Source organism: Orbicella franksi, chromosome 10, assembly GCF_964199315.1.
Source record: "Orbicella franksi chromosome 10, jaOrbFran1.1, whole genome shotgun sequence".
In the NCBI taxonomy this organism is placed as follows: domain Eukaryota; kingdom Metazoa; phylum Cnidaria; class Anthozoa; order Scleractinia; family Merulinidae; genus Orbicella; species Orbicella franksi.
In genome coordinates, this window is record NC_138154.1 from 2,100,093 (window position 1) to 2,116,558 (window position 16,466).

General features: G+C 37.4%; 1 protein-coding gene, 1 long non-coding RNA gene and 1 pseudogene across 2 annotated transcripts in view; all 3 read left to right on the forward strand.

Moving 5' to 3' along the window:
- The first annotated feature begins 3,645 nt into the window (after window positions 1-3,645).
- The window catches only part of LOC145501373 (uncharacterized), a 28,645-nt gene continuing 15,824 nt past the window's right edge, over window positions 3,646-16,466 (forward strand). The window contains exon 1 of the long non-coding RNA XR_014051238.1: window positions 3,646-3,736. This is a non-coding gene — a long non-coding RNA (uncharacterized LOC145501373). The remainder of the gene's footprint in view (window positions 3,737-16,466) is intronic.
- On the forward strand, window positions 9,811-12,349 carry LOC145501342 (uncharacterized; annotated as a pseudogene).
- LOC145501361 (uncharacterized) lies at window positions 12,492-16,034 on the forward strand. Its single transcript, XM_081480851.1, has 3 exons — window positions 12,492-12,966; window positions 13,785-13,904; window positions 14,229-16,034. Exons 1-3 carry the CDS (start codon window positions 12,940-12,942, stop codon window positions 14,844-14,846), a joined length of 765 nt encoding a protein of 254 aa, XP_081336977.1. The 5' UTR covers window positions 12,492-12,939; the 3' UTR covers window positions 14,847-16,034.

The following is a 16,466-nucleotide window of genomic DNA, read 5'->3' on the forward strand; positions in this document are numbered from 1 at the left end:
CAAGATCAAAGAAAAATCAAAGCGAGATAAAATTTACTTGATTGACAAGAAAAAACCACAACCACAGCCTTAAAACGCGAGCAGTGGGATATGTTATAATGATAATGGCCTTTTGCACGAGACAACAACCAAATCGCGTTCAAAAGTAAATGTCATAATATCAGACTTGATATCATTATCAATATATGTACTTGATATCATGATATTATGAAATTATGATATCACTATGTGTAAGCCCTTTCGTAACCTGTCTCCTTATCCTGGTTATTGTAAACAACTGAACCGAAAAATAGTTTGTCGTGGAATTTATCAACGCCTAGTTCTGATCAGATTTAGACAATAAAGGAACTCTGTGATAGCACCGGAAATTTACTGTGGTGGTATAAACTTCGTTGACCATAAACTTTGTTTACAATGCTGTGATATCTTTCCATTTAAAAATAATTGATAGTGGCCCTCAACCTTCTGAGCATTTAATGATCATTGAGGAGAATGGCAAATCTGTATACTGTGAAATGTCACTTCTCTCTTACTGGACGACTTACTTTAAAATTAAATATCTTGTTAAGAATAATTAAATTTTGGATACACGACGAAATCATTCATAAATATATAGACATTCAAAACCAAGCACATGATGAAACAATCCAAAGCAATCATATACCAGCAATTAAAAATAAGTTACAAAAAATAAAATATCACATCTCAAACCACTGAAAAAGACACCAACTGGAGTTAATCCACACCAATAAAAAGTTGAGTTTTAGATGTAAGCAAATCTGATTATTTGGAACAAATAAAGAACCTAAAACATACACAAGCTGTAGCTAAACTACGATCAGGCAACCACAGACTTAGAATCGAAACTGGAGATACTGTATCCCTAAATTACCTGAATCTCTTAGGATTTGTCAATACTGCCGCTCTCATTGTGATCGTTATAAAACTATTAGGCGACAAATAACAAGTGACACTGTACTAAAATGTATACCCATCATTCGATCCCTTGAACAATACTGATAAAACCCTATTCCTATTTAATAATATTGATTTGTTTATTTGTAAGAAAGTAGGTTATTTTGTATATGGAACTTTGCATAAAAGAGAAACTTGTAATCCTATTTAATGTAATGTGATTAGTGGTATTGTTATTACCCAGGCAGTGAGGCCTGGGTTTAAATTTTGGCTCCGTTTTTTTTTTCCACGTTCAGTCACAAATTGCTGTCTGGTCTCTAAAGCACATGCGCCACCTGTGCATGCGTACAGCACATGGAATTGACAGAGGTTGTCATCGAGAAAAGTTAGCACGGATTCCATGATTTCTAGGGCGATGAAATCACATACAAACGAACACACCATTCAAGGTAGACCAACACTAAAGGACATTAAGCATTTTCGGAACAGGCCACTGCAAGCATTAAGAGAGATCAATTTATGAGCAAACATTTTGAGTGAATCATGAATCATGTTATACCAAAGGAGCTATCAACCGGGGCTATCAACTCTTCAACTTGAAAAAAAGCATCTTCAGAAACATTTTTGTATTTTTAGACGTGATCGTGAACCAAGCAGAATCCCAGCACGAGCCCAAGGACGTCTGAGCAACAAGAGCAGAAAGGTTAGAGAATTTGTTTACGAATTCATCTGTTCGAGTACACCTAAGTAAAATGCTCCGAGAAACTTCGTAAAGTATGATAAAGATAAAATCTTGAACTAAACGATATTTTCTCGTTATTTGCTTGTAACAGAGTTATGTGTCTTAACAAGAGTGAAACTCATGTAGCAAATTTTGTACATTTAAGCTGAAAGAAACTAATGTATGTTGACCCCAGCAAAAACAATTCTTGGCTTGCACTGTCACGCAATCCTGACGCAATAAAAAATTTATTTGAAAACCATTTAGTGGATAAAATTAAGAAATTGTGATGTTATAGGAGATTAATAAAGGTGACACTCCTCTGCATTTTCCCAAGCTCAGGTATTCGTCTAAATATTTTGCACAAATTTATAGAGACCAGTATGGAACCGCCGTGTTGGTGTACCTCCTCGGTACGCCTACATTGCGGGCGGAAAATATTGTAAACATCTGGAACTTACTTTGGCTATCTAGGTGGCTGATTATCTGTACTGAACAAATAAGCATTTACATAAGCACTTTTCCTAATACTTTAACTTCTACATGGGCTAAAAATCACGAGATAAGTATATGATTTCGACAACCGTGTTCTTAATTCTATGTCACGCATCGCCATAACTATGAAATTCAAAATGTCTCGCTTGCTTGAGAAACGCAAATAACAGCAACAAAGGCTAAGGAAAATAGACTGGAACGTTTATAGGTTGATATACAGACCTTGACTCATTTCAGACCCTAGAGACTTGCAAGCAAGTAATAAGCTATTAATCAATTCCAAGAAATGCAATCAAAAGCAGAAAAGCTTAAGCAAATCAATTCGATTGAATTTTGTACAACTTCAAATGCAGAACATTTAGCTCAATTGCAATATAGCTATTGCTTCTCAGTATAATGAGTGCCTGGGTACACGCAACAAAGCGTCTAGTCTGTAATTTCTTTCTTTTTATATATTTTATATATTGTTAGTTAAGGTAATACCATCCAGATATATGAATACCTATAAAGTTTTGTTGTTGTCTTACCTTCGAGGAGAGAGAGCCTTCCGCTAACCCCAGAAATGTCATCCCCAGTTCTTCTCGGCTGTCCTTAAGACCACTTCGGTCTGGCTTGTATGAAGTCGTGATCAAACCGCTGACTGGAATGTCATGCAGTGAACAGTGAAAACCAAGATGGCGGACGCGGAAAACCCAGCTGAAGCATCCAACAGGAAAAAACAGTCAGCGCCAACTTCAGACACGTCAGAGCCTGTAAGGTTTGGCTTGTTACCAGTTAATCACAAATGACCTATGCTATGTTGAAATCTGAAAGTAATCTGTTCAATATCTATGCGTCCAACTGGTGGAAGATATTAAATCAGGACCCCAGAAATATATTATATTCTTATGCCGAGCCCAAAGACAACGAATTCAAGTCAACCAGCTTGTAAATAACAATTTTACCGTATTTCAGTGATTTGATCCTGTTTATCCAAATAATTTTGCATTAGTATTGAATATACTTCTATAAACTACTCCTGAGAATATGGTTGATTAATTTTCGCTTAAAAGTTTATTCAAACTGGATTTCTTTTTACATCACTAGACATTTTTTTGATATCGCTGGATCTTTTTTTACATGAACTTTCTCTGCTGGACAGGCCCTAAAGTCCCTCATGAAGTTTGAGCCACACTTCATGGGATGAGTTAATTGTAACATTTATTTCATACAGTAAGATATGCATTAACATTTATTTTAAGCTTGCCAAGGAAAATTCAGACCAAACTGAAGGAAAAAGGCAGCTGAATTTTTGCATGGCAATTATGCTTTCAGCTTAGTCTGATGAAAAATGCCCAAGCCAGCTAATGTGTTATCTATTGAAAATCTTTTGTGAGGTCAGGAATTTTCTATGACATATTCTAGCAGTTTCTATTGACACTGGGCCATCATAACTGGAAAAACATAATTTTCTCTCTTTATTTATCGATCCTTCTCCAAATGCAGGGAGCTAGATTTTCCTGGGCACAGCAAGAAGTAAACACATTTGCAATGACCAGGAATTTTTCTTTGCTGTACGGGTTCTGAAGTCGCTGGAGTCAAGTGCTTGAAGTCTGGCTCCATAGGGTGAGAGAATCCTATCATTTATTTCATATCTGATCCTAAAATCTATCAGGTTTGCTAAGGCTTCCGGCAGCATTTCCGACAAATCTTTCGACTTGAAATATTTTTAACATTTTGAATATTTGAAATGTTGACTTTTGAATATTTATCTATTTCAGCTATCATTTTTTCATCCATTATCATTTGATATTTAAGTGTATATTATTTAATCATTTTGGAGAATGCAGCTTCAGATCAGCACTTAATGTCTTGCCAGTTAACCAACTGCAACCTGCTTTACCGAATAAATTATGTAGTATGTATGTAGGTATGTAACATACTTAATAAGTCTTTTATTCGATAACTTCTCAAGAGTTGTCAAAAGACACATAAGTAAACGGTTGCTTGGTTAATGAAAAGTGTCTGTCAGGGCTCTTTCTGGCTTGTTACCAGTTAGTAGCCATGCAATGATCTGTGTTCGGTTTAGAGAGAATAGAAAATCACAGAAGAACTTTGCAGGTAAACATCCATGCATCTTATGGAAATAAGTTGACTCCTGGTTAGAGAGACTTGGGGTGTATTCCAGAATGCAGAGGCCAGACAACTTACATACATATGTTCTCCATCTTGGCTGTGAGGTGATGGTGGGGAGGGGGGGGGGTTTGAGGTTAGCTCAGCCAGTAGCCCTTAGCAAGGCTACACTATTTTGCTTTACTTCAGTTTGGATTTAGAGATAAATTGGGCTAGAAAACAAAATGTACACAGCAAATAAACAAATTGGTAGACACTTTTATTAAGTAAATGAGTATGTAAGTAAATGAGTTAATCTTTGTGCATGTTTTGTTTTTGTTGTGCTATAAACAGGAATTTGAGAGTTTACCCGTTTGAAAAAGCCCCTCAATTTTCTTTTTGGCTCTCTAAAAAAATGAAACGCAGAAACTAAAAATATCCAATTTTGCTGTGGCTATAGCCAGAAAGAATTAGACAAATGTGTAAAGGTGTTACCATTGGTGTTATCTGAGTCCATTTTGATCACTCAGTGCAGGTCTTGATTGTCTAAACGGGGAAACGTATAACACAAATGCATCGCGTCACATTAAGCGTCACATCTCAAATTAACCTGAACAGTTTATTCCATGACTGTAACTGTATCGTTATACATGTGTTATTGACAATCTTTTTCGGTCAAGATGCTGGACTGGATATTGGCCTTGTTCTTTTGCGTTGTTATCGACCTAGAAAAAGTCCAGACGAGCTCTCTTGACCGAAAAAGCTTGTTAGGAAAAGGATTTATTACACAGTCATGGCCTTGAGAGCTTTTTTTTCCGTGGGGAAAAATGCAAGGAATCTCGAGCGAGCAAGAGATACGCCCATCTTGCCCGTTCTGGTGGTCAACTGGAACACAGGATCCGCTTCTTTCCTGCTCACAAAGCCAGCCAAATAGCATGACCTTTCACATAAACCTTGAATACTGAATATTTATTCTTCAATATCTTCAGATTGGTGCACTTTCAAGTGAGTTTTGAATACAGATCACAGACTTAATGCAGCTTCCTGGACTTACAACAGAAATTTATTTCCCATATATGTGGATGGTATTACCTTAAATAACAAAATATGAAATATATAAAAAGAAATAAATTTGAGATAACAATACCACTAATCACATTACAATAAATAGGATTACAAGTTTCTCTCATATGCAATGCTCCATATACAAAATAACCTAGTTTCTTACAAATAAACTGGTCAACATTATTAAATAGGAATAGAGTTTTATCAGTATTATTCAAGGGATAGAATGATGGGTATATATTTAGTACAATGTCACTTGTTATTTGTTGCCTAATAGTTTCATAACAATCACAATGAGAGCGGCAGTATTGACAAATCCTAAGAGATTTGGGTAATTTAGGGATACAGTGTCTCCAGTTTCGATTCTAAGTCTGTGGTTGCTTGATCGTAGTTTAGCTACAGCTTGTCTATGCTTTAGGTTCTTTATTTGTTCTAAATAATCAGATTTGCTTACATCTGTTTTAAACATAGAGTAGAAACTCAACTTTTTATTGGTGTGGATAAACTCCAGTTGGTGTCTTTTTAAATTGTTTGAGATGTGATATTTTAATTTTTGTCAATTATTTTTAATTGTTGGTATATAATTGTTTTCGATTGTTTTGTCATGTGGTTGGTTTTGAATGTCCATATATTTATGAATGAGTTCATCAACTGTGGACATAAAATAGGGTTTTGTTTCATTTGCCGGTTGATTGGAAATGATTAAGCATTGTTTGGCAATACTGTTATCTGGGAGAGATTCAAGATGTATCCAAACTTTAATTATTGTTATCAAGATATTCAAGTTGTCCAGTTTCATTTTGAACTACCACATTAAGTGCTCTTCTGTTGAGGCCAAGAAAGCATTTGTAGAATTGTGTGTGTAGTCTTTCTACTGGGTCTTTTCCCCCATTTTTTGAAGTTCATATTATTGTAAGCTCCCCAAATTTCGGACCTGTATAACACAACCAGAAGAAACAAAGTATCAAATAGTTTATTACACGTGTTGATAGATAGTCTATTAAAGTCAAGATAACGTTTAGAAGCAAAAATAGATCTTTTGGCTTAAGAAGACAAAAATGGTAATGTACATTATTGCTTCAAAGTTGAATTCAACTTTTGGAACGATTAGTAACACCATGGCCAATAGAATGACTGCAAAAGTGGTCGGGAGAAACTCGAAGCTTTCGTTTTAGCGTGAGAATTAGTTTGAACATGCGGTCATGTAGCAAAGCACATCTGCGAAATTTTGAAATTTTTTACTTTTAAGTAAGTTTTTCCGCCTCAGCTTGAATGAAAATTTATTGTTATTGAACTTCCTTTCACATTTTTTTCATTTGGTGCCCTGTTTTGGGGAATTTTAGGTTTAAAAAGTGAACAGTATTTTTGCACGCTAGATTTCTGCACATTTTATCTACGGCGACCTCTCGGGTTTGTTTGATTAGTTTATTCGCTTCGCTCAAGGATATTTTTGGGAGTCTTATTCAGCTACTACAGAACTGCTGAGAAAAGACTTAAGTGGCCACTAATTTGGTAGATTTCAAATACGATTGATCTCAAAATAATAAGCTCAATTGTTTTTGTCCTCTTTTTGACTTACAACTTTAATCTTTCTTTCCTGCGCTGTAATATTTTGTCGTGCGATAAAGAAATTATTTGATTTCTTGATTTTAAACTTGTTTTAACATGTGCCTTTTGCGTTTATTTTCCTTTGTTTTCTTAAATGTTAGCCGTTATAGTACAAGATTGGAAATTCTGTTGTATTTGGTTTCACTTTGTCCTCCGAAGTCAATAATAACCCATTGTTGTGTATTCAATTTTCTCGGCTTCTGTTGGGCATTTTGTCGCGCGGCAAAGAAATAATATAATTTCTTGTTTTCTTATGACTTTTAAACATCAAGTTAAGTTCTTTTTGTTGAAATTTTTAATATTTTGGCCCTTCATTTATTCAGCTTAAACTAAACCATGTTTTGAAACCTAATCTTGTGTGTGTGGTTACTGCGCACATGGTTTATTTTTAGTGCTTGTGCTCATTCAGAAAAGTAAAAAAATCGCCGGGAATTTAGGGATGGGTTTCATTCGGGCGTCAATGGGTTAAAGATTTAAATTATCAGCGAATTTCCTTGGTTTGTTATTTTACCTAAGTCCGCTTTGTTTGCTTTAAATTTTACTGAAGTAACGACGGGATTCAGATAAGTCTTAAAGGTAACTCACCTTAGTTCAACGTAACAAGACAAAAGAGACTGGTTACAAATTTCACGCCAGTTTTTTATGGTGCCATTCTCATTCCCAGAGGCCGCACGACTTTTGGTCAGCACCGGGAATCGCGACCTCTCGCCCCGTCTAACATCGAAAGTCTGTGAATCGCAGACTTCCCGTCACTCTATGCATGCTCACAGTCAAGGGAAAAGTTTTCATTTTGTTAGGAGGGAAATGTATGTATCGACTACGACTATCGATTGTGTGGATTCTTCGTCCTTTTTCCAACAGATCAAAAAGTGAACTCAAGGTTGCGTTCATGTCTGTAAAGTAACTGTCAATGTGGTACACATTTGCAAAATATTGGCAGAGCAAAAACTTTGGCAAGGTTAGCTGCTTAGCACCAGCAATTTAACCTCTTACTGCAAAATATGTTTAATGTTTTACCTAGATTAATAGATAACACAGCGATTTTTTGGAAGAAATTACTGTTTCCTCTTTGCTTTTATATGCAATGCAGAAATTTTCTCCACTCGCAACACTCCTCTTTTATCCGGGCTTGGGACCGGCCTAGATGACAGTTTTCGCACATCTAAGGCAGAGTTAAAAAGCTATGGGTCGAGTAGGCTTAATCTAGAATAACAAAACTGTATCAAGTCTTCAGGAATATGCCATTAAATGGTATTCATTTTTTTCCATTTTGATCGAAACTTTTGGTTATACACCCATTTACAGCTAACTGGGGCCATTCACAGTTTGTTAAGTAAAAAATGAAGTGTTTGTGATCCCCACTAACACTTTTGAATGTAATAATGTGTAAACTTTCATTTTCTGAGTTTCCACAAAAAAACGACAAAGTAGTTTGCAAGTTAAATTAAAAAATTTTCAATCCTTCAACCTTTAACTTTTAAACTATCACGCGGTAGAAATCGAGAGCGAACAATCTGATTGTTTTAGTATAAATTTAGTAGTCATTCAAAACTATCTAAATCCTCTTTCAAAATGCCAAGAAGCGGCCATCATTTTGATTACAAGGTACAAGGGCATACTGCTACGCTACTCGCTATCTATCACAAAGTAGATAGTGAGTAGTTTAACCAATCAGGGAGCAGCATTCGTGGTAGAACGCTAGTAGATTTATACTGATAATGGTTAGAGGTCACTGGAAGTAACGTTTTGTCACTTTTAATTAGCAACGTATATGGGAGAAATTAACTTGCTTTATTATTTGTTATAACTTGAAACTTGACAGAAATAACATTTTAGCAGTTTTACAAGTTTTAAGTTTAATCATATTTGTGACCTGATTTGGGAAAACGTACCCTAACGGATATCCGTTTAACGGTTTGAAAGCGTTTTCTACCCGTTTAGTATCCGTTAAAACGGTTTCCAAAAGCGTTTAAACGGTTTCTAGAAGCGTTTAATCCGTTTTTTGATCCGTTTGATAAAATTGGCAAAACGTTTTTAAAAGACCATTATCCGTTTAAACGGAAGGACAATCCGTTTAAACGGGAGGGCAATCCATTTAAATGGAAGAACTATCCGTTTAACAGCAAACTTCTTCCGTTTTATAGAAAGTCTTAGTCCGTTTTATAGAACGGCTCGGTCCGTTTTATAGTAAGCCGTCCCAGTTTACATTGTCAGAACCAATCCCTCTGTCTTTCCTTTTGCCGTAACCATTGAGCCATAGTTTAGGAAACAACGTACAGCAGTTGCAAATGCCACGAAACAATGTCAACAAACAGCGGCAGAAGTTATAATATTTATTATGCTGGATCGTTCGAACACTTCGTTTCACTTCGAACATTTCGTTTGTTGTTTACTTAATATTATTACTTTGCTGTCTTTTATGTACCTTTCAGATAATTGTAAGACTAAAACAAAGAGTGAATCTTTTTCAAAGTTGAAGGTTTCGCTTTCTATGCCCATCTTATCGCAGTCACTTTATTCCTGGTTTATTTATTTTATCAATCAATTCGGCAAGCAAAACACACTTCAAATTTGCATACTGTAATTTCACTTTTTCCTAGAAAATCGCTTCTAGGAAAAAAGCTTCCAGTTTTGTTTATCATTGTTCTGAGCATCAACAGAAACACATGGTTATTGCTCGCAGACAATACTATCAGCTCTCATTTGAATATTCTATCCAGTGTGACTTGTAGCACAAGAATTTGTAATCACTGTGATTCGCTTCACTGAATTGAATACCTCACAGCTATTTTAGCTTACCTTGATGTATTGAGTAAAGATCTCATTTCTAAAAGCTTCCCGCAATCTCTTGTTTGGTGTTGAAACTCTTTAAAAAGCAGAATAAACTCTCAAGAGGACCTAACTGTGGTCCTTGCTCTGGCTATTTTTCTGAAGAAAGTGTTATGTCAAACTTGAACAACTGCCTTGAATTATCAAGCGCAGAATTAGACTTGGTTATTCTGGCCAACATTCAAGCGTTCACCAGAATCGATCACATTGGCGATAAACGAAATCGAAGTCCTCGCTGTAATTTCCTGTTTCAATCATTAACCATCTGCAAGGAAATGTTTCTTAATCTGTATGGATTAAGTTACTCAAGATTTCACCGACTAAAGGAACATTATGAAAACTATGGCATTTCACCAAGAACGCATGGAAACTGCAAAAGATTACCAAGCAACACACTCCCTACAACTGTGGTTGAAGATGTTAAATTATTCCTTACGAACTATGTTGAGGAGAACGCGATCTCGCTTCCTGGGAGGATTCCTGGTTATAAGAGCGACGACATAAAACTGTTGTCTGCAAGCAAAACGAAGATGAGCGTGTGGCGCGATTTTGTTGCGGCGTGTACAGCCTCAGAGAAGCAGGCGGTAAGCTATTCTAAGTTTAAAGATCTATGGGAACAATTTCACCCTAATGTGGTTGTAGCAAAACCAATGACTGACTTGTGCGTGACTTGCCAGCAAAACACTTCGAAACTTGTAAGATCGGCGAATCTTCCGGACGGAGAGAAATCAGAATGTGTCCGCGCTCAACAAGAACATCTCGACACTTAAAAGTGAGAGAGAGTTATACAACGAGGTTTGCGAGGAAGCAAAAAACACTTTTGAAACTGGAGCCGCCTATCCGATTAAGCGAATGTCATGAACCGTGCTCAATGAACGGTACAGTTCACTATTCGTTCGACTACGCGCAACAGATCCACTTTCCTAGCAACCCGATGCAACCAGGGCCCATCTACTTTAAGACCCCACGAAAATGTGGCATTTTCGGTGTCATGTGTGAAGGAGCAGGGCGCCAAGTAAATTATCTCATTGATGAAGCTAGTACTGTCGGAAAAGGAGCGAATTCCACAATTAGCTACGTCCACCACTACTTGGAGACCCACGGACTTGGAGAAACTCATGCTTACTTACATGCTGACAATTGTACGGGGCAGAATAAAAACAATTACTTTTTGTGGTATTTCGCATGGAGAGTAATAAACGAACTGCATCAATCAATTAACTATTCCTTCTTAATCGCCGGACACACGAAATTTGTCCCAGACCGCTGCTTTGGCCTGATCAAGCGAGCATACAAAGTGAACTTTATATCGTCGCTCTACGAATTTGCACGAATGGTTGACTGTTGTAGTACTACAGGAGTAAACAAAGCGCAGTTGGTGGGAACACATGACGGCCAGGAAATTGTTCCCGTGTACGACTGGGCGGCATTTCTTTCGGAGTACTTCACAAAGCTCCCAAACATTAAGAAGTACCATCACTTTCATTTTTCCATGGACGAACCGGGAAAAGTTTACTTTAAGGAACACCGATTTTCACAAGAACGTTCTCTTATGTTATTAAAGGATCCTACAGTTATGCCCCCATTAGTTCTGCCATGCAAACTTTGCCCAGAAGGCCTTAGCCAGGAAAGAAAACAGTATTTGTATCGGGAGATACGACCATTCTGCAAATATGGAACCGAGGACCTAGTTGCACCAGCTCCCTGATGTGAATTAGTGTTACACTAAAATTGTAACTAATTTCTGCGCACAAAATTCAAAGATTTTGTATTCCTGATGTAAATATACCTTTAATGATTGTAAATATCTGCTTTTTGATTTGTAAAATAAAAATAATTTAAATGTTACTTCAATTTTAGTTTAAATTCACTGTCATTGGGGTCACGATACGGGGTTTTTCGGATTTTGTTTGAAGCTATGGTAAACTTAGTGGACAGTTTCGATGTTCACAAAAATTTTTTGACTCCGCGCACGTCAGTATGCAGTGCCGCAATGTGTGATTTTTTTTTCAAAATTATAACCCACGCGCAATTTTTCATTTTTTTAATCAACAAAGGAATCTTCAATTCGCAATATTTAAAACTCAATGCCGTCTGAAAAGGTTTTAGTCACGCGTAAACCCGCGCGCTCTGTGTTAACTTTTTTTATACCCACGCGCAATGTGCAAAAATATGTTAATTCGAAGTGAGAATTTATGCTCATTAACAATGGTTCCCATAACCATTGTTGATCTCATTAACAATTCCTCCAATACCAACGCGTGTTTCTTTAGAGTGAAAATTTGGATCCTATTGACCCCGTATAAAAGGGCCACCTTATTGCGGTTGTTCATAACAGCTTTATCAGCCGTAAGTGAAAGTTGAATCCGGCCATTTGCAAACAATATTTTGAACATGTCTGTTAACGATAAAGTTAAAGTTCTTTGGAAAACTAACTGCCATTGGAGAGATCGTCCACATTGGCCGAAGAGAAAAGAGATCAAATTCGCACGGGGCGATTTGGAAGAAACTTCTGCTACGCCGTTAAAAGTAGGAGACCTTGTGAAAGTCAAATTCGGCTCACGTTGGTACGATGCTGAGGTGGCAGAGAATTGGGAACCAAAGACAAAGAAAGGTAAGTAACTGATCAAATTCAGATTTACCGATTGTAACATTGAAGACAGGCCTAAGTTACAAGTTTCATTTGATTGAGCGAGAGCAAAGCCTTTTTCTTTTGGCTACACAGATTTACCGATTTTTATAACATTGAAGACCTAAGTTAGGACAAGTTTCATTTTTAGCTAATAAATTTTTTCATTTCCGCAGGAAAGAAATCAACCGTGCCGGTGAACGATGAAGTGTCTTCTGCCCAAGAAAAAGTTCCACCCCCAGTTTCAGACCATCCGTACCAGAAGTTCTTAGCCGAACAGAACGCGCGGGAACTACAGTTGGACGCCGCTCGCACAGCAAAACGAGCGAACGTACACTTGGCTGAGCAAGCAGATGTCGCCGAAAAGAAAACGAGTGAGGCTGACACTGATCACACAGCTAAACGGGCAAAGCTACACACAGATGTCGTCGAAAAGAATGGGAGTGAGCTTGAAACGGATTGGACAGCAAAAAGGGCTAGGCTGCAGGCTGAACAACCGGACGTTACCCTTGTACGCCGACAACTGGAGGCAAAGACAGAGGAATGTCAGCGCCTAAACAGCAAACTAAATAAAATTGAAAGTGAAATGAGAGTCCAGGAACAGTTGAGCAAGGTATGTACCCTTGTCTTCAATCCACTAATTTCGCTGACTAAATCTCAGAATTGCGTTCGTTTCGCCAACGAGTAGAGTAGTTGCGCCAACGTTTAGTACGCTAGCGTAGTCACTCTTTTCTCGCAGCATTTTTACAAAGCTTCCGAACATTTTTGTCTGAACCAATTTGTTAGAAATTATTAGAAGAGAGTTTCGGTTAGAAAGAGCTTTGTCACCGCTCAATACAAAGGTTCTGAAGCAAAAATTCTCAATGATCTACAGCCAGAACAAAGCCGACATAACTTATTTATACTGGATTCTGTTGGCAATTAATCCGAAAAGAAGATGGAAAAAACTTAAACCGGATACGGTAACGTTAAAAACTTCAATCACAAGCTTAGCAATATATATTCACTCGAAGTTGTATCATTTTGTAAGCTGTTCGGATTTATTTTTAACTGTGTGCGTATGTAAGAGGCATGGGATAAATTACTTATGCAATGTTTTCTAGTGGCATACTGTGAAATATCCCACTCGTGACTTGATTTTTCCTTGAAAGGCTCGTGTGTATACAAAGAAAAATCAAGTCACGAGTGGGATATTTCACAGTATGCCACTCGAAATCATTGCATAACTGGTATTTACATCCACTATATCGCAACAATCTTACGTAGTCTCTAAATGATTTCAACTTTGGTATTACTGGGAACCATTACATGTATTGATCTTACTATACTCGCTAATCAAACACGCGACCTATCCTTAAGTTTTTTTTTAACAAGTATTTGTATATGATGTTAATACCACCTTGTATTTGTTTCCTTTTTATTGTCTTACAGATGATAGTGGGAATTCAAGACTCGTTGCGAGCTATTGAGCAGAAAATGACGGCTTGTTTTGACAAAATGGAAGAGCGTCTGGTGTCCTTAGAGGAGAAAATGGTCAGACAGAGTGACTTGGTGAGTAAGAATTATTTGCTACAAACATTTAATGCGCTCAAGTTGAGTGGGATGTATATTTGATTTACTGTAAAAAAGATACAGGTGTTTTGATGATCATACATACTTAGCCTTTGTTGCACATTACCCTTACCTCAGCTCAGGCGCATACTTTGTACTTCATGTCATATGATTAATACACAACCTGGTAAATAATTACTAGTTAAAGTATAGACATAGAATAGATTAAAATTTAAAGAAATTGGCATTTTCCTTGAAATCCTAAACCTCAATTGGCTGATTATAACAAAACAACTGATAATTCCATATTGGTTTCTTTATTAGATTCCTGAACCTGATGATTTTGCTCCAATCCTGCATGATATACCGCTCACTCCGCTCGACACCAGTGACCTTTCCACCATCGACACCAGCGCGTTGAGGGAGACCCTGTATGTAGATGAGTCTTGTTCCCATTCTCCAGCAGTGAAGCTGCCTCCCAGCAATCCAGCAGTACAGTTACCTTCGAGCAGTCCAGCAGTACAGCTTCCCCCGCCCAGCAGTCCAGCCATACAGCTTCCCCCGCTCAGCAGTCCAGCAGTGCAGCTTCCTCTCCCCAGCAGTCCAGGCAGAGTTGGCGAGGAACTCATCCGGAACTGTGTAACACCTAGGAAGGTACGTGGAGTCCAGGAGGCACTGCGCCGAGAAAAGAATCTCTACAGGTGCGCACTGAAGCTGGTTCCAATCTTGTTTACAAAAGCAGAGCTTGCAAACAGCAACACAGATGGGTCACATAAGAAAGGGTCCCTGGATAGCGGCAGACTGAACTCCTTGAAAACTTTAATATTTACACAGTTTCCTGTTACCTCAAATGAGGAAAAAGAAAAAATCTGGCGGGGTATAAAAGGCAAGATTAACAACAAGTGTCGATCTGTTACATATGCATCAGCTCGACTTTTTTAACTGTAATTAGGCTAACTAGGATAAGGGTTCAAATTTCAGATGTGAATTTTTTTTGTAAATTTAAGATAGGACAAAACATGTAACATTGATTTAGTTGTAAAATAAATTCAATTGTTTATTTGAACAAGTCTCCGCTTGAAGTCAATGAATGAACGAATGAATGAATTCAACAAAGCGGTGAAATCGGTACGAACGAAAGTTTACAAAAAAATTAATATTGTGCTCTCTTGTAAACTTTCAGCTACTTTTGTTCGCACCGATTTCACCGCTTTGTTGACTTCATAATGTAGCGAAGCGCGCACGCTTAGTCTTAAAATGGAATGCATGTCGAAGCCCGCACATAAGCGTGCTCTTAGTAGAAGTGTTCGTTTCTAAAAAGTTTCTTTAGAAAAGGTTTCGGACAGACAAACGATCAATTCAATCAGGTCAAATTACGCTTGTATTGTTAACAACGTACGAAAATTGGGTTTATTTTCAGTCTGGTCGGTATTAGGCTCGATTTAAGTGTCCATGTAAAACTAAAGGGAACCTATACTAACATAATAAGGATGTGTATGGAAGTTAAAAGTTTTAAAAGAGATGAGTATAAAATATTGCCGGGAAAAAGCGTATCACCTCTAGCTCTCTCTGGTGGAATATTTTGTTTTATTTCCGTGGCAACCAACAACCAATCATCGCACACACTATTAACGGAAACCACTGATCATGGACACAGCAGCTAATATGGCGTGTTACATGGCGACGTGAAAATTATTGCCGTCTTTGCCTTCTTCGCGGTCTCCGCAAGCTTATTCTCTTAGTTTCTGGTTTAAAAGGACACAGACCAAACGGAAACATTGAGGGAATCTAAACCACTTTTTTATAAGCGATGTATCCTTTATTGAAGCGAAGTTTTGCCTTCGAACCAGCCATTTGTTCGATCACTGTACTGGCTCAGCTGGACTGGCGATGTGATTACATAATTTCTCAGGCGATCAAAAATAAAGAAGGAAGGTTTATTTTAATGGCATTTGTTCTGTTGACTCAAAATCAATTTCTTCTAATCTTGACTTGGACTCGCTAACTGTAAGGATAAAGCAGACGGCGCGGTAAGACAATTTTCATGTGGCGATTTGCAATGAACGGAGCAAAATAATCTTGTCATGTCCACGACATTAATATGCACTTAGTGTAGAAATTATTTTACGTTTGAATGTTGTTCATTTCTACCGTTTCAAGAAAACATTTGATTGAAGTGACCAACCGTTTAATTATGTCTCTATCCGTTTAAACGTTTTGTTGACGTTTTTACGCATCCGTTCGAACGGTTTAGGAAACCGTTTTATGATTTGAGGAAATCGTTTAATTATTTTGCTCATCCGTTTGAGCAACCGTTTAAACGCTTTTGATGGCCGTTTTCTATCCGTTTGTTTACCGTTTTTTCAGGCCGTTAAACGGATATCCGTTAGTGTATGTTTTCCCAAATCAGGTCACATTTTTATCAATATGAAATTTCCATTTTTTATGTTTTCTGTAACGTTTTTACTTTGGGGATCTAAAAGTCCGCACTAATTAAACCATAAATACTACAAACGAAACTATTTTTCTCTAAATTTTTTAAACGATATGTTGGGCCGAAAG

What these genes read in the sequence shown, in the direction of transcription:
- LOC145501361 (XM_081480851.1), top strand. Translation starts at nt 12,940, where the DNA reads ATGAGAGTCCAGGAACAGTTGAGCAAG. An exon ending in TCCAGGAACAGTTGAGCAAG is followed by an intron (nt 12,967 to 13,784) that starts GTATGTACCCTT and finishes ATTGTCTTACAG; the next exon opens with ATGATAGTGGGAATTCAAGA. An exon ending in TGGTCAGACAGAGTGACTTG is followed by an intron (nt 13,905 to 14,228) that starts GTGAGTAAGAAT and finishes TTTCTTTATTAG; the next exon opens with ATTCCTGAACCTGATGATTT.